Raw genomic sequence first — 26,768 nt, 5'->3', positions numbered from 1 at the left:
AGCAGATGCATTGGTATATGCAGATGTGCAAACACACACACACACAGAGGAAGACTCTTTTGTAAGAAAGGGGTGATAGCTTCTAACCAGCCTAAATTCCCCAGAAGTTATGGCCCACTTTTAACTTTCTCCTTTCCCACATCTTGTAAAGCAGGGGTAGGCAACCTTTTTGAGACGGGGGCCAGGTTGCTGTCCCTCAGACAACTGGGGGGGCGAACTCAAAAAAGCGCCCAGAGCGGCGCGGAAGCTGCAGTGGGGGCGGCAATTGGCCGCAGGACCGGGCTGGGGCCGATCCCAAGGCCTCGCTGGGCCGGATCCAACCCGCAGGTCGTAGGTTGCCGACCCCTGTTGTAAAGCAATGAATCTGTATTTCTGGTTGGTGTAGAAGACGGTTGTTTCTGCAATCTCATATTCCTCTTGCAAATGGTTTATAGCATTTGCACAGGCAAAAATAGTTTCAGGGTGGGCATCAGAAAACACTGATAAGCAATTTTACTCAGTTTAGTGGTTACATAATCACACCTGAATCCCCTTAGGATGGTATTTTCTACCTTAGTGAGATGTTGCTTAAGAACAGCCTCAGCCAATTGATGACCAATCATAACAGCGAGACCAGACAGAAGGCATTGGGTTATACAAGGCCCACTTTATTTGACCTAAGGACCTATTTAATGAACAGAAACTGGGAATAAGCAATGGGTGGGGAGAAGAGAGCTAGCTGAAGCCAGGTGTCAAGCTGTGATCACCTCCTCAGTTTTCCCTTAGACATAACACCTGACCCAAAGGACAATCAAATATCATACATATTGCTTCCTGGCCAGCCATTTACTGGAATTCAAACCAAGAGCACTTCTCCCCCAAGTCTGTAGACTTTACAGGAGAGAGCAACCAGCTGTTCAACCCCAAGGGGAGGCTCTTCCTACCTCTCCAGGCCCCCATTCTTTTGGAAGAGTTCTAGAACCCAACATTTCACCAAAAGGTGAAAGTGTACACTGAACTCTGATATTCCTCCCATAACTTGCCAATGACAACCTATTTACAGAGACCACCTGAGCCAATTGACAGTGTCCTTCAGATACAGTGTGGAGTAGGCCAAACAAACAAACAAAAAACACCTCCACAAAAACAAAACAAAACAAAACCATCATATGTAAACGGGAGAAAATTCCTACCCAGTCCCAAAGCGACCAGCATCACTCACACTGCTATGCTGGTCAGATTGGTCCAGGAAGAAAATTCAAAAGGGGCTTGTGAAGGAGTGGCAGGGCCATAAAATTCCTCTTGGTCTACCCAGCTCACACACTACAGCTTGGCACCCAAGTATGAAGCCAATTAAGAAGATTTCCATACCTGGCTGAATCGCTGATAAAACATCCCGGTGCGCTTCCTCAATCGTCATGGAATCATCTCTCCCTCTAGCTTCCCTGAATCGTCTCAAGGGGAGTGGATTTCCTCTGAATGAAAATTTTGCATTCAGAGGAAATCCGCTCCCCTTGAGATGTTTCAGGGATGCTAGAGGGAGTGATGATTCCATGATGGTTGAGGAAGTGTCTTCAGACACACATGCTTCCTCCACATTTGAGGGACATTTCAGGAATGTTTTATCAGCAATTCATCCAGATATGAAAATCTTGTAAATCTGTCTCCTATTCCTGGAGGCCATCAAATTGTGTAATCCTCAGAGCATCTGTCAGATACCTGGATTCAGGCACGCATCCTGTTGTAGTGTTGCTTCTGGTTATCAAGTGACTAATAAATGTAAATGCATAAGCCATAATTTAATGAAACCAGTAATGCATGTGGCCTAAAGCATGGTATAGCTATTTCAGCATTGGACTATGACTATGACGTCCAGAGTCTTAATCCCTGTTTAGCGATGGAAAGCACTGGGTGACCTTGGGCAAGTCACATTCTTTTAGCCACAGAGGAAGGCAAAGTCTGGATGGATGAGAGAATGGGGGGGGGGGTGTTCCTTTTTTAAAGTATTAAAGTACAGTACTTACATTGGCTTGACCTCAGACTTTTTGGGTCAATTTTTTGACTAAAATTGCTAGACCTATATATGAGTAAATACAATATTTATGTCAGAGAGGGGCTGCTTCTTGATTTTATTATTATTATTATTATTATTATTATTATTAAGTTTTATTTATAGACCACTATTCCACAATAATCATAGCGGTGTACAGTAAAAATTGCAATACGATACAAAAAAATTGCAAGGCCTCTCTCCCCCTCAAGATGGTGGTCGGGAGGAGGGCTCTTAGTCTTTTCAGGCCAGGCCTCGTCTCTCCTCCTCAAGATGGTGGTCGGGGTAAGGGCTCTTAGTCTTTTCAGGCCAGGCCTCGCCTCTCCCCCTCAAGATGGTGGTCGGGGGGAGGGCTCTTAGTCTTTCCAGGCCAGGCCTCGTCTCTCCCCCTCAAGATGGTGGTCAGGGGGAGGGCTTATTATTATTATTTAAAAAACATATTCAAGTGTTTGTGCTAAATTCCATCATACTGTACAGCATTATTTCTAAATCTAGTATATGTCTTGTTTTAGAAATGTTGCAGTTTAAAAAGTTTACACGTGTCATCAGTGTCTACATCTCATCTTACTGATTTGTATAACATATCATACAGCTATTGTGCCATCTCTATTAAAGATAGATGAGCACATATAATGGAAGATATAGTGACACATGAAAATATGTATCTTGACGCTATTGAACATCATTTCTATGCTACTTCACATTGAGGAAATTTGTGAGCCACTGAGATGGGGTGACTTGGAGATTGAACAGCACAAAAGTTTTCACTTACAGTCTGTGTAAGCCAACTGACACCAAAAGTGTTGGGAAGGGGGCTATCATGTAGTAATGACAATGGAGAAGAAATGATACTTTTAGGGTACCAGTGTATCTATATAGGGTATCTAATGAAGCTGTTCCAAGTAGCAATAAATGTATTACATAAAGGATGTGTTAGAGCTGTGAAAGAGGAGGATTGTATTGTCCACTTTAACAATTTTGCCAGAAACACTGTAAGCTAAATAATTTATATTTAAATTTAAATAATTTATATTTTCTTCCATTTAAATATTATGATTGTCACAAATCTCATGATGTGCCTCTGGCATCTGTCTGACGAGTTGTAATAGAGGAGTTTAAATTTGTACATCCTGGAGATGGAACGACAGAAGATGAATTCTACCTCAAATTTACCATTATGTGATAAAATTAATAAGGCTATAGTGGCATCTCATCACCAGAGGTTTTTGCGTGAAATAGAGAGAAGGACAAAAGCTGGTTTATCTTACATGATTTTACGCCTCATTTGGAAGGGATTTCTGCCACTGAGATTCGACAGCTATGCCTTCACAATAACTATCAGTAGAATGCTACTTTTCTATATGTGATGAGGCTGTAGATGATCAATATCACTATTTAATGTGATAGTCTGAACCAAGATGGACATTTTGTTTAAGGACTGCCTTGACTTAGTTCTTGCTGCTAAGTGTGTCATTTCTGACTACTTGGCATCTGATTTTTCCTTTGTCTGATCATCATTTAATTTCTTCTACTCTTACTTACTTATATCCCACCTCCTCCTCATACTAATCAACACTATTTTCGTGATCTTCAGTCTGTTAACTGTGACCATCTCAGTCATTCTTTGGATTCATCTCTCTCTTCTCTATCTCTTAGGGACTCTGCTGACTCAGCGATGTCTTTATTTAACTCTATTCTTTCTCCAACTCTTGACAGCTTTGTCCTGTTTATGTGCACGTGTCTTCCTCTACAAATAGGCCTCAGCCCTGGCTTACTCCCATTGTTAGGTTTGTCTGGTCCTGCTCTCAGGAGTGGGCCAATTTTATTCATTATAAATTTGTCCTTTTATCCTTTTCATGTGCCCTGTCTATGGCAAAACAGAATTACTTTAAATCATTGATCTGCACCAATGAGAGGTGCCTGCAGCGTTTGTTCTCCTGCTTCAACTCCTTGCTAAAACCTTCCTCTCCTCCCATCACTTCATTATTTTACCCTACCGACTTCGCCAACTAATTTATTACTAAGATCACTACTATTCAATCTGAGATAGTTCTTCCTGACTTGTCTTCTATCACTAATCTTCTGGTACCTTCAACTAAAAAGTTCTCTGTGTTTCCTCCTATTTCTTTGGACGAACTCTCTATGCTGCTGAACTCTTCCAAACCTGCAACCTGTTCTCTTGATCCAATTCTCTCTTGCCTTCTAATCTCTAAAGCCCCTTCTTTCCTCCCCTCACTTCTCTTTATTTTTAATCTCTCTCTCTCTATGGGCTTCTTTCCTTCAGACTTTAAACATGCTTTTGTTTCCCCAATTCTGAAAAAAAATCTTCTCTTGACCCCTCTTCTTTGTCCAGCTATCATCCAATTTCTCTTCTTCCTTTTCTTTCTAAGGTTTTGGAAGGGGTCATTTATTCTCGCTGTCTTGAGTTTCTCGAAGCCAACTCCATTCTTGATCCCTTTCAGTCCGGTTTCCATCCATGGCATTCTGCAGAGACGGCCCTCATAAAGATCTCTAACGATCTTTTACGGGCCAAGGTGAATGGCCTTTACTCTGTTCTTATTCTCCTTTATTTGTCTGTGGCCTTCGACACTGTGGATCACTGTCTTTTAGTTGATATACTTTTTGACCTCAGGTTCTCGATTTAATTGGTTTAAATCTTATTTGTCAGATCTTTTACAGTGGTCACGGGTGGTCAGACTTCGTCCTCTGTTCCCCTATCTGTTGGAGTTCCTCAGGGCTCTGTTTTGAGCCCCCTACTGTTCTCTCTTTACACATTGTCTAGGAAAACTTATCAGCTCTTTAGGTTTTTCCTATCATCTGTACGCCAATGACACTCAGCTGTATCTTTCCACCCCTGACCTTTCTCCAAGTCTTGAACTGCAAATTTCATCTTGTCTTATAACTGTCTCTCAGTGGATGTGTCAATGGCGTTTGAAGCTCAACATATCCAAGCCGGAGCTTCTTGTCTTTCCACCTAAGTCTTCCCTTCAATACTCCTTTTCTGTTTCTGTCTAAAATACCTCTATTTGACTGGTCCAGGAAGCCCGCAGTCTTGGTTTCACTTTTGCTTCCTCTCTGTCTTTTAACACCCACATCCAAGCCACAGTCAAAGCCTGTAGATTTTTTCTTTACAACATTGCCAAAATCTGTCCATTTCTGTCGACTTTCACTGCGAAGACTCTAATCCACGCTCTGGTGGTCTCCCGACTAGATTACTACAACCTCCTTCTGGCAGGGCTTCCTCTCTCTCATCTTCACCCTTTAATTTCTGTTCAGCATTCAGCGTCACACATCATTACATCCGCTTGCCGATTTGACCAGGTTTCTCCTTTATTATCATCCCTTCACTGGCTCCCCTTTCCCTTCCGTATTCAGTATAAGCTTCTGTTGTTGACCTTTAAAGCCCTGCATGAGCTGGCCCCTCTTTATTTATCTGAACTTCTTTCTCCTCACATTCCCACTCGTACCCTCCATTCTAGTAGTCAAGGTCTGCTGTCCCAGCCTAGGATCTCCACTGCCCCGTCCCAGATTCGTCCCTTCTCACTTGCTGCCCCTCACCCCTGGAACCTTCTTCCCCCCACAAACACAGGTCATCACTTCTTTGACCACTTTTAAATCTGAGTTGAAGACTATCCTGTTCAGGGAAGCGTTACCAGGCACTGTGTGATTATCTATCTGATTTTTGATTGGATAGTCGATGTTGTTGATTTTAATTGTTGCCTGCTTATTTTAACCAATTCTATTTTATATTATTACCTATTGTTTTATACATATTTAGTAGATTGTATGCCATTGGCAGGTTTAATTTTTATTGATTTGATCATTTGTATGTACAGCGCTGTGTACATTTACAGTGCTATATAAATAAATAAATAAATAAATAAATAAATAAATAAATAATCTGATGATGATGATCAAGCTAAAATTATGATCAAGCTAAAATTTTGAAAAATGTGTGAGTGGTGCAATTAGCCGTGGTGGCCCCAAAGCTGTGGAGACATTTTGTGGGATCAAATTTGATAAAATACTGTAAAGGGATTGATTTATTTTCAAGCTCAAGAAACAAAGCAAAGCACACTTTACGAGTTTTATGTACCATTTTTGGTGTGTACTATTGTTTAAACAGCATTTCTTAGTACTTTTTGATGTACTTTTAGACAAAATGGTGCATAGCTTTGTCTAGGTCATTCTCTGGTTTTAAATTTTTTTTTAATGTTTTCCATATTTATGGCTGATATGACCATAATGGTTGATATAATAATAAAGTGCAAATAGCGCCTGTGAGATTATAAAAAGCAGAAAAGGAGAAAGAACAAAATACAACACAGTTTCATATGTACTTACCACTTTTTTTTAAAAAAAAGTTATAATAGTGATAGCGTGTGTTGTGCGCCTTCAAGTCATTTCCAACCTATGGTAGCCCTAAGGCAAACATATCATGGGTTTTCTTGGTAAGATTTGTTCAGTGGGGGCTTGCCATTGCCATCCTCAGAGCCTGAGAGAGTGTGACGTGCCCAATAAGTTTCCATGGCTGAGCCGTGATTCAAACCCTGGACTCCCAGTCTCCTAGTCCAATGCTCAGACCACTACACCATGCCGACTCTCTAAATAATAGTAAACTATAGTTATGGTAAAATGTACTCAGAATCCTGTTGCTGAATGATGGTTCATCACACTGATATAGTGCACTTTCTGTAGGGTTGCACAATGGCAGGTGAAAAAAGGCAAAGAAAACTTCACTGTTGCTGTGGAGAAAGTAAATCTGCCAGCTCATAAGTGGCCTGTTCTTACAATAGCTGGTTCCTTTGTGGGTCCTTGTAGTAGGCATGTGCTGTGTTAAAGTATTCATTTCCACAAGGCAATGAAATAAAATGAACATTTTGTATTTATGTGAGGTACAGTGGACCCTTGGTAACTCTTGATGTTTGGTTCCAGTACACCCCACCCCCCATGGATACCAAAATCTGTGGATGCTCAAGTCGTATTAAGTATAAAGATGTAGTAAATTTTGTCCTTTTTATAAAATAATAAAATCAAGGTTTGCTGCTGTTTAGAAATTATATATATATATATATATATATATATATATATATATATACATTTTCAAGCCATGGATGGCTGAACTGATAGATAAAGAATCTGTCAATATGGATGGGTGACTGTATGTGTACTGATTCCTTTCCCCCATCATATTACTTTTTAAAATGCTGGCTGGAAACCTTCATGGCAGTTACAAATGTGTAACCTGGAATTACCCATGTGTGACTGAAGTGTGATGCATAACAATTTCAATTAAGTGGTTTTCAATATATTTTACTGATACTAGAAATGGATGAATTCAACTATTAGTTTTTGAAAATATTTTGCTATGAGGGTATAATATCTTCATTCTTCAGTTCATACTTCTTGGCACATAAGATTGTTTAAAATGTTCATAAGAACATTCTTTTCCACAATGAGTATAATAGATATAGATGAACAGAATGCCTTCACTTTATTATTTTTTGGAACGCAGCTCACCTTTATGTCTACGAGAGCCATCCATGTTGGAAAATTCAATATGGTTTTCATCAGCCCAGTAGAGTCTTCTGTTGACAAAATCTATTGTCAGAGCCATTGGTCTAGATATCTGTGTTTCTACCAGAACTGTCTGATTAGAGCCATCCATACCAGCACGACCAATGTGAGGATACTCACAGCAATCAATCCAGTACAAATATCTAGGAAACAAAATCAAGAGCTATTCTGTTTGTTGATTTTAAAAAGTACTCATTTTTAAATGTTAATAAGCTTGGAACCAAGGACTGCTCTATTACTACAATACTGAGAAGGTGTTTGGGGTATTTGCTTGTAAGCAAATACACTTAGGTTAAATAAATATGCTTTAGGATTGCTCATTAGTGTTTAGCATGTTGCTTAATTTGAAACTCACCAACTGTCAAAACAGTGGGAAATGGACACACTGTGGCCCAAACTAGACTTCAAGATTGCAAACATGCCCTGCCTCAAATCTTCACACCATATTAACATACAGAGCAGACAGCAAAATAGGAGCGCTTACCAGAGTGCTGAACACACACACACACACACACACACGTAGATACAATTCCTTCTTTCATTTCTCCCAGTGCTGTTCTAGTTCACTTACAGTGTTGAAAATGGTAATGGAAAAAGTATTTGAAGCAATGTCTAAAGGTAGGTACACTGAGGGAGAGAAAATAAGGCCCACTACCACTTTCCTATGTGCTTCTTTGGTTCTTGTAAGATTTTCTCCATCCTTGTGCACTTTATGAGAAAGGCATGCAAATTGGATTTTGAATAAAAGTAATCATAAATTTACTTTTGGAATTTTGAAGCAAAACTAAGGCTGCGTTAGCACTGTAGAAATAATCTGGTTTGACACCACTTTAACTGCCATGGCTCCAGTCTATGGATTCCTAGAATTTTTAGCTTGTTGTGGTATCAGAGCTCTTGACAGAGAAGGCTAAATACCTCATAGAACTGTGAATCCCAGGATTCCATAGCATGGCACTTAAATTGTTAAACTGGGTGAAATCTGACAAAATATTCCATGAGAATGGGTTTGTCAAACATCCCTAATCTGGGATCCCTAATCTCAGTCCCTGCAATAGTTTATACAAATTTCTTTGTCTTTCACTTTAGTTGCATACAAAATTGTAAAACTACTAAACAACAACATTATTTATTAAGCACAGGTTATGGTGACAAGGATACATCATTACTAGATGCTATCAATTAACATCATTACTTTGTATTAACATTGCCTACCCAACTTGAGGATCCAAACAGAGATCTCTGGGGAACTTCACCCTTTTCCTCACAACAACAGTAGGGTATAAGCCATTGAGTTTTGATACTTCAATAATCCTTTTTTCTGTATCAGACCAGTAGAGATTTTTTCCAACCCAGTCAACAGCTAGTGCATTAGGAACAGCTGTGTTATGAACTACCTAGAGAAATTAAAATTGTATAAGTAGTAGAATATAAAGAACAAGAATATGTTTAAAAGGAGACTACAAAAGCTTATTTTGAAATGAAATAAAATAATATATAGCATTGGCAAATGCAATTTTGTAACTAGTAACTACCCTATGTCTTTTCACTTGGACATAAGTCTCACTGGATAACAGGAGATTTACTTCCAGGTGCATAGAATGTAGCCTAAAGCTCACAATGCATAATGCATAAATTCTTTGAGAGAAAAGGATGTAATTCTTACAAAGTACAAAACAACAACAATCAAAAACCAAAGCTATAAGTTAACAAGGTCCTATAAAGCTGTTTTTATATAGTAATTTTATTAATTCTTTTGGCTAGGACAAAAAGTACCACCATTCCCAACATACCACCCTGAAGTCACCTCATTTTATTCAATTTTTAAATCTAAACAGGCTCAGTCTTAGTTAGTACTTGGATAAGATGTTACTATTGAATATCTGTGATCTCCATAGTAGGCTAAGAAAGAATCCTGTCTGAAATCCTGCTGATTTACTGCCAGTTAGAGGAAACAATGATGGGCTAGACAGACCAATGATTTGCCGAAGTATAAAGCAGCTTCCTATGTCTGACAATCCAGTCTTCTTCTTCTTCTTCATTATTCTTATAACGAGCAAAATTCCATGCTATGTCATTGTCTTTTTTCAGAGGTTCAGTTTGTCAGAAGTGAAGAAAGCACCAATGTTTGTCCCTTTGGTAGTCAGGGTAGTTAAAGAGGGAACTTTCTTAGCTGCCTCAAGAAGTAGGTTTTTTGGCAGCCCCTTCTGAATTGAACTCTTTCAGGATGCAAGTGAACAACAAAGATTTAACTTGGATTCATCCTGGATTATTTTCACAATGTGAATAACCCCTTTGTCTCCAAAAAGGAAACAGCCATAAGGCTTGACTTCTGCCTCAGGATAGCTGCTCTTATCCACATGGATAGAAGTCATCTTTAGGGACTCTTCGACTATGTTTAGGGTTTTTTCCCTATTATTATTATTATTAAGCTTTATTTATATAGTGCTGTAAATTTACACAGCACTGTACATCCAATCTTTTAATTAGACAGTTCCCTGCCCTCAGGCTTACAATCTAAGAAGACACAACACAAAAGGAGAAGGGAATGGTTGTGGGGAAGGGGATCAGGTCCTTAAGTTCATCTTTCCCTCTGAGGCCTGGACCAAGGCAGATGGACTGGAGGGAGGGCTCTGTTTCTTAAGGATAGGCCCAATGGCATTGGGCTTGCCATTACACTCCCTCCAGGTTGGATGGCTTGCCTTTCTTCCTCTCTGGATGATGGTGGATGGAGGGGTGGGCTCTTCTTTCAGGGAAGGCCTGTTGGAGCTGGGATCCCTTTCTCCCTCTCTGGATGATGGTGGATGGAGGGGTGACTATCTATTGACTATCTATTTTCCTACTTTGTATGGATTTATTTGTAATAATAAAATAATCTCTTTTTTTAACCTTACCAGAGTTTCTTGTTTTATACCAGAAACTCAGATGTATTGGGGCAAAGTGCACACTCTACATAATTAAATACCAATAAATTCCTACACGATTACATTCAAATGTCTATGGCATTTTGCAGGATTAGTTGATTTTTTTTGAAAACACAGCATCATAATGAGATAGTTCATTAGGCAAAACCTCTAGCAATGATGTTTAAAGAGAGTTGGCAACAGTTGCCATATTTAGCTTTAGGAACTACATTTGTCAATCACTGTCCCATTGTAGGCACAGGCTGATGTCAGCAGTTTAGAGATAAATGTGGAGAATTCTTGTCCTTACCTTTAAGTGATGGCAGGCAATGGATGCATTTGGTAGGAGGTACTGCAGGTAGTGCCATGTAAGTATAGTATCATCACTTAAAGGATAAAAATTCTCCACATCTATGTCTACACATATTATCAGTTTTGCTCAGCGTACAATCTCACTGGATACTATTGCAAACAAAATCAAAAATCCTGTTTGAGCATACAAAACCAGTTGTACAGTTCTTCAGACTTGGGCCCATGGTAGCTACATTTAGAAAGTTTAGTTTGTGGAAGGAACAAAGCCAGCAGTTACTATATATATTAAGAATTTCACTATACAAAAATGTGTATAATTTCCCCAGGTATTCTATGCAACAAGTAATTAGCTTACTTGCTAATTAGCTTACTTGCTGTTCACCGCTATGATCTTTGGAATAGCGGTATATAAATAAAACAAATTATTATTATTAATTAATTATCACAGTTCATCATACTGGTTTTCTAGAAGGACTGACTGGAGGAGTTGTGCCTGGATTTTCATTAGCAGCTAACAAAAGTTCAGCTAAAGCTTAAAATATAGGTTTGCTGTTGTATGCAAACATGAAAGTGCATTGTAAACTGATGGCAGTACAGATAAACAACCACACAAACACCGAGCAGACTGAAAGCTACAAAATGGATAGATGGATGGATGCACATACTGATCTCTATAGTGGTATCACAGGAAAAACTCTGTAGTTGCTGGGATTCCATTTGCAAACATCATATATTAATAATCATAACTTTTATGGGGATGAACAACAATAATAAAAATAATGTTGAATGAGACAGTATAAGTATGATGGTATGTCCTACATTCCAAATGAAGATAATTGCCTGATATATTACACTCAATATGAGTGAATTCCTTCCAATCTGTTCCTTTTTTCCTTCCCAGTGAGTTCACCCTGCTCTGTATTCCACTCCATCTGTTACTTGGTTTAAACCATGGAAAATCTTTAAAATTGATTTCTGGATTAGTACATGCACAATTTGTTTGATTTTATCAGTATAACACTTTAAACTGTGCTTTAATCAATATAACATGTAAGAAAAAACAAGCTGAAGATAGAAAACTGTTGCAAACTGCATGTGTGAAGAAATCTGAGCCAAGTTCAGAAATCAAAAACAAAAGAAAAGCAGATCAGTAATTTACTACTGCCATATTAGAAATGAACATTTAAATCCCCAAGAGATATGAAAATAATTAAATGGAAATAATGTAATAATCCTTACAATACAATTCTTAGGACAAGGACGCCACATAAATTTTGGGGAGTGGTAACCATTTATTCATGGCTGTAACAATACCTGGTTTATATTTGTACATAAAAATGCATTTAAACTAGCATGTACTTTGTGTGTATGTATGCGTATTTGTTGTTCATGCTGTGTGCCTTCAAATGCTTTCCAAATTATGCTGATCTTAACATGACCCTATCACGGGGTTTCCTTGGCAAGATTTGTTCAGAGGAGGTTTGCCATTGCATTCTCTCTCTCTCCCTCTCTCTCTCTACACACACACACACACACACACACACACACACACACACACGAGCTCAATTGACCTGTAGATTTATATTTCTTAAAATGCTGGATCCAAACATATAGTCATATGCACAGAAGACACAAAGAAATCAATTAAACACGATGACTTCAATGTGCCTTTTCCAAGTATGATCAAATTTTGATAAATTGATTTTTATTCTGTAGTTACAATTTGTATTTGCTTCAACTTGGCAAATATATCATACAACAATATTTACTAGGGATCCAAATAATGTTAATACTTCCATTTTTACTTCCCAATCACCTTGACATCACTTCCATTCAGATTCATTCTGTTTATTCTGCTACCATTTGGTCTGCTGGAATCAATCCAATAGATGAATTCTTCTCTGTAATCAAAGTCTATTGCTATCACATTGTTTAGACCCTAAAAAAAGAAAGACAGAAAGAAAGAAAGAAAGAAAGAAAGAAAGAAAGAAACAATTAAACTTGCTTTTTCTAAACATGATTTAGCATTAGCATTACAATGTGCATAGGTATGATAATCAAATATTAATCAAAATGACATAATTAGGTAGCATGTATCTAGCATATTTGCATGTCTGATTTTATATTTTAAGACAACACAAAGTTAAAATGGGTCTTTTAAATTAGGGACTAACAATTATCCAAACAGAAAAAGAATTATCTCGAAGAGAACATTATTCAAGTTTAGAACTTTGTTTTTTGGAACATGGTTGACAGCATATAATTAGTCACTGATACTGATGTATTCATATTTACAAGACAACAGTATTGTGTGGGTTCTGAATAAGGAATCCACTTCCAAACCTAGCAAAAATGTTGCACAATTTGTTTAACCTGTCATGGGTATATCATGGGCAAAAACCTGAGGTGAACTGTGGCATCCAATTTCAGGCCAGTGTTTCAGCAAAGATGAGTTAGATGTATTTACAATGTAGCTGAGATATGACAATAGCTGGTAAACTGGATGCCTTTTGGGACATATATACTAGCTTCCAATACAAGGCACACCTGGGATAGATGCCACTATCAGTGACATGCTGGTTCAGGTTAGAGGTATAAATGCCCATTATAGTAGTATATGCTAAGTGATCCAGGAAATATGGCTAGTGGTAGTGGTGTAATGTCAGGACATACATTTCGCTGTAGATGTGCATGTTCTGCTCCTGGTCTGGGACTTTCACCACTGCTTCTCAGATCAGCTGGGTCCCTCTCAGTTGAGGGGAAAGGATGAAGGAGAGGGGGAGTAATGTCGTGCCCTCTGTAGAAGCTGGAGATTCACAGGAGGAAGCAGAGGAACCCAGCCTTGAGCCTGGGCCCAGTTCCTCAATGCCTATGCCAGCAGAGACTGCTGCCAATGAGGATAGTAAGGAACTTGGCACCAGTGCAGCAGAGGTTCCTGCCAGCTTGGGCACCAAGAACAATGAAGAAGCAAACTTATCTGTGCTTCATTCAGCCAGCAGAGATCAGAAAGAGAAAATGTGCATCGCTCCCAAATAATTTATGCAAAATGCCAAGCATCAAGGAACAGTTGCACAAGTGATAGCTGGGAAGTGAGAGCTTGGCAAGACAGGACATTGTCAGAGGTTAACTGATGTCTCTGGTGAAAAAACCCTTGCCTTGAATTCTTGTGTTGCTTGACTCTCTGGACCAGACCTTTGGACCTTTGCTTGACAAAATCCTGGACTCTTGCACTGTCTGACAATTCTGCTTGCTTGAACTCTGAACTCTCAGGCTGCCTGATGACCCTGCTTTCTGCTATAATGAACTCTTGCTATTCTCTGATTACTTAGATTTCTGATACTCTGGACCGGATTGTTTCAGACACCGTGTTCTTGTTGCTCCTTTGTCTGGTTGTTCTCTTGTAACCAAAGGCTCTGTAGTTCCATTGCTATTGGCTGCTGGCAGCTTTCATGGACACACAACATGGCTGCAATGTGGTGACAATTAAGGGTGAACCATATTTCCACACTGGAAAAATTATGGTTAGAGTCGTTTCCTCACTACTGTTTAAAACTGGCAGGAACGTTATGTAGGGATTTCTTGACAACATTTGTTCAGAGTTTTTGTTTGTTTGTTTGTTTTTGCTTTTGCTTTCTTCTGAGACTGAGAATGTGTGACTTGCCCAAAATCATCCAATACGTTTCCACAGCTGAATACGGAATCATACACTGGTACATTTGATAGAGTACCTCCATAATTCTACAGTAAGGCAGTGGATAAAATGATGATGATGATGATGATGATGATGATGATGATGATGATGATGATGATGATATCTTGCCCTTTCAATCTGGGATTCAAGTTGGTATATAAATATTATAACAGATACAGGTTGAATATCCCTTATCTGAAATGCCTAGGGCCAGAAGTGTTCCATATTTTGGATTTATTTTGGAATAACTGTATTTGTATATACATACACAGTGAGATATCTGGGAGATGGGACCCATCTCTAAAATAAAATTAACTTATGTTTCATAGATACTTTATACACATTGCTTGAAGGTAATTTTATTGTTGTTACAGTGTGCCTTCAAGTCATATCTGACCTATGCCGACCCTAAGGTGAATCTATCATGATTTGCTTGGCAAGTTACTTCAGAGGAAGTTTGCCATGGACATCCTCTGAGGTTGAGAATGTGTGACTTGCCCAAGTTGGTTTATGTGGCTGAGCTGGGATTCAAACCTTGGTCTCTAGAATCCTAGTCCAACACTTAAACCACTATACCACATTTTGTTCCTGAAACAAAGTTTGTGTACACTGAACCATCAGAAAGGAAAGGTGCCACTACATCCATGAAAAATGTTTTGGTTTTTGGAGTATTTCAGATTTTAGAATTCCAATAAGGGAGGCTCAACCTGTACAGTTAACACAAAAAGTTAAAAATACAACTAAATAGAATTAAAAGCAGTTATTTAACAATTGCTCAAGGGGATTTACTCTAGTTGAGACTAACAATGAAAGATGCAAACTCTATAATTAGATAATTATAAATAGTCAGAATTATACCTGTTTTATTGAAGTATAGTTTGTCCCATCAGTAGTTATCTTTCTAATTTCATGATGGTCAGCCAGAATTAAGAATGGTTCTTCATCTAAATATAGGGAAAGGGGTGAAATACTATGTCAGCTCTTCAGTTAATTTATGGAATCTCAAGAACAAAAACAGAAGTGGTAAAAAAAAATAAAAAGCTACATCATGTGAACAGTGTTAAGGATGAAAGAAACATTAAAAGCACAATATTTCAAGCAAGATCAATGGTGCATCATAAACTGAGCAAGAGATTCAATTAGCATCTCTTTCAGAGTACTTTGATTTACCCTTTGTAATACAAAAATATATTAGTGCTCTCAATAATTTCAATTCCAAAATGAATTTTAAACATAGGTTCTCAACCTGGCTTTTAAGGAACAAATAGGTGATAAGTAACAGTTGACACTGAAACGGGAAAATTCAAATTGCCAAGCAGAACAAATTAATGTATGCCATAATTTTCAGTGAGATAACTAATTCTGAAAAAAATATATAGTGTTGCATGTGGCAATAATTTTTTAACATTTCTTATGCTTGCAGAATATATTAGTTAACTGGTGTGTTCTGTATTTGTATATTGTGCATATTTGTATTTTATTGATGTATACTCCTCCAAAATGTTGAATGTTGAATATAAGCAATATATAAACATTTGCAAACCAAATAAATATATAATAAATAAGGATTCAGTGAGGCACTTTGGTATACAGCATCAGGAGAACTGGGACTTCCTTTCTCAGAAATCTGGAGTAGATTTTAAAGATGCACAAAAGATTGCATGAATGTTGTGGAATCATCAATTCTGGTGGAAGCAGCAAGAAACATAGCACTAGATCCTGAATGCTATATTATATTTAGAACAGTGTTTTTTTAAATAAAGTTACACAAATGCTTAGCAAAAATAAGACTGGTTCTTCTAAACTCAGGTTTGTTTATGATATTTTCATTGACACAGAGGCATCTCTGGGTGAATCAGATGGTTCAAAGGATTTTCACTCCAGCCCTGTTGCTTCCAGGACAGTATGCCATGGAAATGTAATCATCTATACTGCATTAAATAGCTGGAGCTAAAGTAAAATTCAGGCAGACCCCTATTCTACAGAAACCTTTCTTGAGTACATCAAGCCCCCTTAAGAGTAAGCTTAACTGAACTTGACACTTGGGCGCGAAACAAACAAGCCAAATAGAGCAGCTTCTGCCCACTTCATGAGCATGGTGTTTAGACCAAGCACACCCCTGACATAGCCAGAAGCTGCTCTGATACTGGCTAAGTTGGCCCTAAGCCGCCGCAAAAGGACCGTTTCTGCTGGTGGCTTGTTTGGGACTGCAGCGACAGCCTAATTCAAAAGTTAGTCATCCTGTCATTGCAATCCTAGGGGGATTGGTGGTGGAGTTGGGTCACTCCTTTTGGCCCATCTGCTTTGTCCCTTAGTTCTAAGATTAGAAGGACAGGAGCACCCCTAGTCTTCATGGCCTAGTGGTCTAGGGTTGGATCCAGGGTCACAGGCAGTGAGGTCTGGTAATGCCAATAAGCAAGACACATTAAGCATCAAGTGTAGCCTGAAGAATTGTGGTGGTAGAGAAGGAGAAGGAGGAAGAAAGGGAAGGGGACAAGGGAAGGAGAAAGATGTGGGGGAAGAGAATGTGGGACAGAAAGACAGAAATGGTGGAATGAAGGAAAAGTGAGTGCAGGCATTACTGGGGAGGAAGGAGAAAAAATGGCGAGAAAGAACACAAAGATGAAGGAGAAAGGGAAAGATCAGGGACAGAGAAGACAGGAATTATGGGGCTGGGTGAGAAGGAGAAAGATGACCAGAAAGAAAGTGAAAGAGGGATAAAAAGAGAAAGAAAGACAAGAGATGAGAAAACAATGAAGTTCCTAAAGCAAACTGAAGAATAAATAATTTTATACCACACCACAGACCAAAGGAGGAGGAGGAGGAGGAGGAGGAAATGAAATTGTACTATGATTGCTATTATTTAGATTAAAGTGAAGAAGAAATTAGAGAGAAGAAGGTGGGAAGAAGAAGCAACATGGTTCCTATCATTCAGATTAGAGTGAAGATGGGAAGGTGGGAACATGACTGGCAAAATTAACACTAAATAAAATAGGAAGAGCCACAAAATGGCACATTTTGAAATAATTTTTTGTTGTTGTCTGCTTCCAAGTCATTTTCTGACTTGTGGTGACCCTAAGGTGAACCTATTATAGGGTTTTCTTGGCAAGTTTCTTCAGAGTGAGTTTCTCATTGCCATCCTTTAAGGCTGAGATTGAGTGACTTGACCAAGGTCACTCAATGAATTTTTATGCTTGAGTGGGGAATTAAACCCTGAAATCATTCATTCACTGAATAATCATTCATATGATTTGATCTGCAGGGAGAGGTGGCAAATATAAATTTATTATTATTATTATTATTATTATTATTATTATTATCATTATTATTATATACATAATAATTAATAATCATTTATTTAAGTACTCAGTGAGTACCACTGAACCCTGTTGAAGGGGAAGAGGGAGGGAAGTAAGCTATCAGGAGGACTCTGCTGTATTTATCATAGACTGAAGCAGCCATGCTCAGAAGTACACATTTTTAAAACTTATGTTCATAGCAGCACTCTTGCCCTTAGTACCCTTTCCTCATATGGAGGCATCTAGAGGAAGTGCCAGACCTGGAGATCTGGGAACCTGACTTACTTTTCAGCAGAGATATATAGAACTGTGTTGACAGTGTACATTTCAAACTATCCAGGATTCATAAAGGCCACCAAAGAAATAAATAATTACATAATATTCTCACAATGAGGTAATTATTTTTTTCTGCAAAATGTTCAGTTTTAAGACAACTTCCTTGGCATTATAATGACTAATACACTACATATTTCAAATATAATTTTAAAAATACTTTTAGGCCTTAAACCTGCTAAAGGTCAGGAACACTGTGGGTGCATCTACGCTGTATCCTTGGATTTGTAGTTTTAGAATGTATTTATCCTTCTCTATCACAAAGTGCTGCTGCTTCACAAAACTACAAATCCCAGAATTCTATAGGATGGAACCATGGCAATTTAAGTGATGTCAAACTGCATTATTTCTACAGTGTAGATGCAGCCTATATCACTCTAAAGCCAAAGGGATAAGCCACAACAAATGGAAGTCCCTAACATTCAATGAGAGTAAGTTATTAAAAAGTGGATTCAGTCCTTAATATTTCTGTAGATAATGATACCTGAAAGAGATTTGCAGCTATGTTGGTTATTAGGTTGCACTTCATAACCATCTGCACACAGGCATTTGTAGGTTCCATATGTATTGATGCACTGCTGGCTGCATGGAAAGCCAGATGAACATTCATCAATGTCTACACATGTTCTGCCATCATCCTTCAAATGGAAGCCAGGCCAACATTTACACTATAAGGAAAATAAAGCAACTTTTGCATCAAACACACTGAGGTTTCAATCCTATACTTACTTACCTGAAAGTAAGCCACACTGAACTCAGTGAGAATTACTTTTGAGTAGACATGTATAGAATTGTATTATATTACGTATATTGTAAAGCTGATGTTGCTCAGCAGGCATGTGTTTAACATCTGGGAACTCATCCAACATAGCATCCAAACTCCACTTTAAAAGAAAATTCTTGCAGCAATTTCCATTGTTCCAAACAAGCCTTCTTTTATCACTGACACAGGCAACATTTCACACTATTAGAAATTAGGCAGCCCACAAAACTCTTACAGCACCACATAACATATGTATTTTTAAAAAGATATCAAATGCATATGGAGATATGGGAACTTCATCTTCTCCTGCTACCATGTATCTGCATATGCTTCCTATATTGCTGATTCTCTTTTTCAAAGTAGGTCAGGAAACCAAATTCCCCATAGGGGAAAAAAAGGGTATAGGAAAAGGGCCTAAATTCAGTTGTTCATCATAGCTATATTAGACTCAAGGAATAAGTAGAGACATGATAAGTCAACGCTGGCCCAAAACAGATGAGCAGACAAGGGTGGCTTCCGGCTGCTCTGGGGGCATGGTGTTTAGATGATGCACACCCATGGAGTGCCTGGAAGCTGTCCCGGGGCTGTGCTGAGGCCATCTAAGGCCCCATACAGACAGGCCAAAATAAAGCTGCTTCGGGTCACTTTTGAGGTATGCTGTTTCAATGATGCATGCATACTAAGAGTCTGGAAGCTGCGCCAAAGCTGTGCCAAAGCTGCGCTCTGCCGCTCTAGTCCTTAGGACTGGATTGTGGCTTTGGCGTGGCTTCTGGACTCTTAATATGCATGCATCATTTAAACAGCATACCTCCAAAGTGATGTGAAGCAGCTTTATTTTGGCCTGTCTGTATAGGGCCTAAGTTGGCCCAAAACCAGCTCAAAAGGAGGGGATCTTTTCTGCTCTTTTCCACAGTCCATTTGGGAACCACGGCAGGAGACACTTTTGGGGCCACGGCATGTGTTTAGCATGGCCCCGGAACAATTGGGCCTGGAGCGGCTTCTAGCCACTCCTTCCTGCCCATCTGTTTTGGCCCACTTATGCATACTGCATTGATTTAGTACATCTACCCTAGCTGAAGTTAACAATTGGATATAGGCCAAAGGCATTTAATCCATCTTTTGCTTGAGATTTTTCCTCTCTATTTTTTTCTTGTCAAGCCGCTTTACTTTATGGAAATCAGCAACTCGCCCACATTTCCCTTGCATAATTCTAAGAATAGGCACAAATCTAAAATCTGGTCCCACTTGGTGAAGAAGCAAGCTAGCAAGACAGGGGAACATGTAGTTCTATTTACCCTTTCCAAAACCAGAAATAATTGTATCTCATTTAATTTCCCTTAAGGTGCCACAACTGCAAGTTCTCTTTATAGGAGATTATCACACGGAGGCTTACCATCCTTAAAACATGGCTAGATCATCCCTAAAGCGCAAGGGTATGAACACCAGTCGCAGTTGTCTCCCATGATGAAATCGTCATGGAGGTGTCCTGTCATGAAAGTGTTCACAGAGCAGCCATTTCTCTGCATAACAGGAACTTCCGTTATACAGAGAAATGGTGACTCTGTGAACATTTTAATGATGGGACGCCTCCATGATTTCATCACGGGAGACAAGCGTGACCAGCGATCACACCCTTGCACTTTTGAGATGATCTAGCCACATTTTAAGGATGGTAAGCCTCCGTGTGATAATCTCCATAGACTATTGAAATGGTAGGAATGCTTTGTGAAATTATCCTCATTTGAATTTTTCTTTAGTCGGCCATTATTATATTTTTGATTTCTGGACTTTGTATTGTTGCACATTTTCAGCAATAATCTGTTTGTGGGGTTCTACCTTTTGCTATATAAATATATTATATCACAATGCAACAAAGGCATATCCAATTCTCAAAGTTGCCATATTAGCCAGTTCTCAAATTCACCTGGATTTTAAGCATGCTGTCTGGCCCCTGTTTGAATCCTTAGCAGATTCAAATTACATTTTAAAAAACCCTTTAGCCAAGAAATTGGAAATGTGCTGTTCACATGCTGTATAAGGCCCCCAAACCCTACTTTTGTGACCCCTGAAGTCTTGGAAACCCCCAAAACCCTTCTAACACTCCAAAGAAAGGTTATTAAAACACTGATGATTTTTCAAATGGCTTTTCACCTGAAGACCCCCCCCCCACACACACACACAAAGAAAATCACATACAGAGCAGCTTGACTTTCTTTGTTCTTCAGAACCATCTAGCTACATAAAGGCCACTTAACATGCCAGTGTGACCTATGGGAACACAGGGAAAAAACTGCCTCACCCCCCGAACAGTTACCTATCCATGCTGAAGTCCTTGTAAAACCAGAGTTTTAAAAGACAAAAAAGTGTATGTATTTATCTTCAAGGAATTTAAGCCTGCCTTTAATGGCTCAACCAATGGGCTATTTAAATATCTTCACTGAAATGTAAACTGTAGAGTGATTTTATCCCATTCCCTGGACAAATATTGCATGTTTGGGGAAAAGACTGGCCTGAACACAGATTGTTGGGGTCTGTTATTACAGAACTGCATACAAAATCATTACTAGAGAAGAATGAAGCCATGTTATTGGAATAAATGAAGGGGAAATACAGCAAAAGAAAGAATCTGGGCAAAAGGTATAATTCCATAATGACATTATTAGCAGTCATGTTGCCATGGATTCTGTTGTTTTTGCTGCAACTGACTTGTCATAGCAATATTATTCATCTTAGCTGTCTTTCCAGAAAAAAAAACCAGTTCCATTTTGTCTTCTACAGACTTCAGTGGAGCTGAGCTGGGTGCTACCATGAGCCAAAGCAGACTGGTGGCTAGGAGAGGCCAGGGACTGTGGCAACCAGACAGTCCACTCTTAAAGCAGTCCACCACCACAGTCCCAAAAGGGACTGCTCCTTTTTTCTGGTAGCTTTGGGCCTATAAGGATAAGAAGAATCAAAAAGGGAACAAGAAGGATAATTACACAGACATTAAGATACTGTAGATACAGTGGGCCCATGGTATCCAGGTTCCAGGCCCCCTGTGAATATCAAAATCTGTGGATGCTCAAGTAAGATTAAATACAATGGTATAGTGAAAGGGTGTCCCTTTCATATAATGTCAAAATCAAGTTTTGCTTTTTGGTATGTGAGTATGCATGTGTAGATACATACAGACATACATGCATACACACGCACATGCACACACACACACACACACACACACACACACACACTAATATTTTCAAGCCATGGATGCTTGAATCTGTAGAAAAAGCATCTGTGGATATGGAAGGCTGACAGTAGAAAGGTATGAAAGAGAGTGTAGATTTCTGGAAAGTGGTTTTAAATAAAATTATGAAGTCCTTTTGGAATTTCTTATCTATAACATAATACTTCATGCTGTTTACTCAAATGTATGTCCTACTAACTTAAATGGATCTTACACCTAAGTAAACTTGCAAACATTTATGCACTTCTATTTATCAGGAATCCACTCCATTTCCTAATTTAAAAAAAGCAGAAGCGGGTGGGATATAGGGGGCATTTATATTCAGGAAAAGTAGTAGTAAAATATGAGAGGACTGTGTCACGACAGAAAAACAGGTCTGCCATATGGTATTTGTGTTTACCTTAGCTACATCTACACTGCAGAAATAATCCAGTTTGACACCACTTTAACTGCCATGACTTAATGCTATGGAATCCTGGTGACTGTACTTTGTTGTGGCACCAGAGCTCTCTGACAGAAAAGGCTAAATGTCTCACAAAACTACAGTTCCCAGAATTCCACAGCATTCACCCAGGACAGTTAAAGTATTATCAAACTGGATTATTTCTGCAGTAAAGATGCAGGCTTTGAAAGACAGGTTTTTTTCCTCCTTACATAAAAGAACATATTTCCAATTTTCCAGTGAGAAAGCTGTATTAGTCTGTTATATCAAAAACAACAAAGACTCTTCTGGCACCTTAAAGACTGCAAAGGTTTTATTTGGGGCTTTTGTGAATAATGGTGTCCCCAAACCCTCCTACTGATTGAGGTGGCAGACTTTGCCTGCCACCACTCTTTGCCTTACTGTTCTTTCAAAGAGCATTTATCCTTTTGAAGGATAAAGAATGCAGGTAATCAAGCGCTGGAGGTGATGGATGAAAATAGTCAATGGTGAGAGCAGCAAGCTGATGTGACTACAAGAAGCAGGAACAGTCACTGCCGTGCAGGTGAGCATCTGAGGTCCAAAACCACTGCAGAAATAATCCAGTTTGAAACTGTTTTAACTGCCCTGGCTCAATGTTAGGGGATTCTGGGAACTGTAATTTTATAAGGCATTTAGATTTCTCTGTCAGAGAGCTCTAATGCCACAACAAAGTACAGTTCCCAGGATTCCATAGTATTGAGTCATGGCATTTAAAGCCATCTCAAACTGGATTATTTCTACAGTGAGTTTTGGGCCTGGGCAAGAAACATAGAGGGCATAAATAGGAGGGATAGAGGGTAGAAGCATAGAGAAGAGGGCAGCAAGGAAGAGGAGAATCAAAAACACTGTATGAGTGAGCTAGTAGGGCTAGTAGATGGAGGACTAGTGGATGAACACAGCAACAAGGTGATGCAGGTAGAGCTGAGAAAGGAGTGGGTTAAGCCAGCAGTGGTGGGATTCTCCCAGGGGAAGCAGTGCAGTTTCCCAGTCCTGGGCACACTGAGCAGAGATTATTCTGTTTCAGTTCTTTATGGACACAAACTGCTGCTAGAAAATGTGCAGTTTCCTCTCTATGTTGCATATGCTTTATTGCAATTAAAAAAGAGATGGTATTATTGTCTTCGGCAGCCTCTTTCCAACTGTTGGAAATGAGTTTTACACTTTGAACCACAAACATGTCTACAGTCAGTCCTTGGTATCTGTGGACTTGTGGATGGTGCTGGGGCAAATCAGTGAAGCTGTGGCACCAGTAAAATGGAATTTCCCCTCACACCCAAATAGTCTTGCCAATAGTCATGTTTATTTAGAATAGCTGTATGTGTTTTATTATGTTTATTTATTACTCAATGCTATTTAGTTACATTTTCCTTTCCAAAATTTTCATATAGTTTTCTTCTCTCTAATAAAATCTCTGTGTTCAGAGAAATATTAAAAAGTATGAGACAAATTTAGAGACTTCTAGTTGTTTGTCTAAATATCCTAAAGACCTCAGACTCTGCCTGATCTTGGAAAGTAAGCAGGAACATCCCTGGTTAGTACTTGAAGGGAGACTAATAGGAAATACCAGGTGCTGTAAGTTATATACCATGGAAAGCAATGGAAAACTATCTTTGAAAACACTTAACTAAAAAATTCCTATGAACTTCATAAAGATCACCATAAGTTGACAGGTAACTTGAAGGCACCTGATTTGCTTATTTTACTCTTATAAGGAATGAGAGCATATTATTCATGGAATAATAGCAAAGATTGGAGAACACTAGACAGACCAATGTGGTAAGATAATCTATGAACAAACAACTATCATTTTCTAGTGTATTTGTGTGTATACCTGCTTCAAGTCACTAGTTAACATATGGAGATGCCATATATTTTATAAGTTTTTGTTTAGGCAAGGTATACTCAAAGGTAATTTGCCATTGCCTTCCTCTGAAATTTAGCCTATGGCACCTGGCACTCCTTGGTACTAGATGGTTATTTTAACTGTGTAAGCCATTTTAAGTTGTAAAACTCTATATAATGTATAATGTAATGTTTTACACACCAGGACTACCAACCTTGTACCCAACTGGAAGATCCTGACAATCTTGAGAACAGCCACTGACTTTTTTGCTCAAACACTCATTAATACGGCAATTTCTCTCATCAGATCCATCACCGCAATCCTGTTTAGTGTTACAAACATCTCCTTCAGGGATACACTTGCCATTTTTGCACATAAAAAAGGAGCTGTTGCATGACTGTTCTAAAAATAAGAAATAAGGGTGGACAGAACACAAATGGAATACAAGGAATATGTTAAGAATAATCAAGTGTTAAATTATGGGCTGCATTTTAATTTTGGAACAGGATGAATCTGAAAATTCAGTCACAGTGTTTTCATATTAGTTTGCATGCATTTACATCTTTTAAATATTTGACATTGGTTTCAAAAATAAGTGTATTGTAATTGATGAGCTATCAATACCCTGGGCCTCCTGGGTCACCCAAGCAGCCCATTTACAGTCTGAGGGAAAGAAGCACCAATTTATGACCCCACCAGGTGCTGTGTCTTCTTCCAGGAGCCTTAATGTGCTCTAGGTGGTCCAAGCCAATCAGAAAACCATGGTGCCACGCAAGGGCGGGGATGGGAGAGAAGGCCTTTCTGTGAGCAGCAGGATTTACTCAGAGAATGTAAACACAGTTTTTACACTCATCCTACATTCTGACAGTATCAGCCTCCTCCCTACCCTCTGTTCAAGTCTTTGTAATTTTTGGTGTAATTATAAGGATGCAATTCAGTTTTATCTGGTCATGTTTAGTGGTGGTGAGACATGGGGCAGGATCCGGCTGGGGTGGGGAGGAATGAAGCCTATGTCCTCTTCATCTCCCCCCACGTTAGGGAGTCCCCTTAAAGAACCTTCTGGTGCAGACTCAGGGGCTATTTGACTTGCTCAGGGGCTAACTGACCACTTTCAGTCCTACAACAAGAACTACACAGTGGTTGGCAACTACATTGGTTGCATGACACCACCCTTCATTTGCCAGGGTGGTGATCATCACCTAGTCTAGATGACAGCCAGATGATCAGATCTATGGATATGTGTCTTGTGCCTGGTAAAATCTATACATCACTTTTTCCTTCCAACCATGTAGTGTGCATCTGTCCCCCCCTCCCCCGGCTGTGCCAGCTCCTCACTGTTAGATCAACAACAACAATTCATAAATACATTTTGGTTGGTTTCAGTAAAGTAATACACCCCATAGGTGTAGCCAATAGCATGCCAGTATCTATTTCTGTTTTAAAGTCAGAAATGTATGGTTAGTATTATTTCATTAGCATGATGTACTTGCTCAATGAAAGAGCTCAGGTTATGTCAGCATGCTAATTACTATTTGTCAGCTTAGGTCACCAAAAGTCAGTTTCAATTAAAATCAGCACTTATTCTTCAAGTCATTATTTCAAAATGTATTTTATCTTTGGTTAGGTAGATTATTTTAAAACATTTGAACTGAAATCTATACTGCAGGTAAAACTTCAGTAGGAATCAATAATATTAATTATGTATAATTTCAGCTACACTATCACAAGTAGAATTTAATCTGTAAAATATCTAGGTTCACTCCTAAACAGACCATCAATTCAACATTTTTATGTCTGCAGTGTTCATACAGCCACACTCTATATGTATTTGTATGTTCTCTGTATATGGGTGATGGCAAACAGAAAGGGCAATCAAATATATATTTAATTCTAATTGTACATGTTGAATCTATGCCATAAAATGATGGAAGATACAGTTGGCAACCTACACAACGATTTTTAACATGGGTTTTTTTTTTCTTTGAGCATGAAAAAAGGTGTTCTGGCACAGCAAGGTAAATCGCCACGTTCACACATGTAATATGGAACACACATGATGTGCACTGCTGAAAAAGAGTCTTGTTGTTGGTTACATTCCCTTGTTTTCTAACTCTTTTCTGTCCAAGTGCTAAATGTTCTGCTTCAATTTTCCTTGTATGCAGCATCATAAATTGCAGCTGCCGAACACAAAAATCTTTAGATCTATAAGTTTGGAAGTAATGAACTGATGGGAATAATTCCAAATGAGAATCACACAGGAGGAAGATATATACTGTCATCTGAAGAACATCCTGTGTAATGGTTAGAGATTATGGAGCTTATTGCATGGGGC

General features: G+C 38.8%; 1 protein-coding gene across 1 annotated transcript in view; it reads right to left on the bottom strand.

Annotated features, from left to right (window-relative positions):
* LOC149313891 (low-density lipoprotein receptor-related protein 1B-like) overlaps positions 1-26,768 on the bottom strand; it is a 734,124-nt gene that overhangs the window by 127,670 nt on the left and 579,686 nt on the right. Inside the window, exons 56-61 of the mRNA XM_089523040.1 lie at positions 24,651-24,838; positions 18,626-18,809; positions 15,368-15,453; positions 12,635-12,757; positions 8,819-9,000; positions 7,550-7,749 (exon numbers count right to left, since the gene is read on the bottom strand). Of these exons, the coding sequence (XP_089379166.1) occupies positions 7,550-7,749; positions 8,819-9,000; positions 12,635-12,757; positions 15,368-15,453; positions 18,626-18,809; positions 24,651-24,838 (963 nt within the window). The remainder of the gene's footprint in view (positions 1-7,549; positions 7,750-8,818; positions 9,001-12,634; positions 12,758-15,367; positions 15,454-18,625; positions 18,810-24,650; positions 24,839-26,768) is intronic.

Source organism: Sceloporus occidentalis, unplaced genomic scaffold, assembly GCF_023333645.1.
Source record: "Sceloporus occidentalis isolate IW3139 unplaced genomic scaffold, rSceOcc1.0.p SCAF_4, whole genome shotgun sequence".
In the NCBI taxonomy this organism is placed as follows: domain Eukaryota; kingdom Metazoa; phylum Chordata; class Lepidosauria; order Squamata; family Phrynosomatidae; genus Sceloporus; species Sceloporus occidentalis.
Note: the sequence above shows the minus strand (reverse complement) of the source record. Positions and strands in the feature narration are given on the sequence as shown.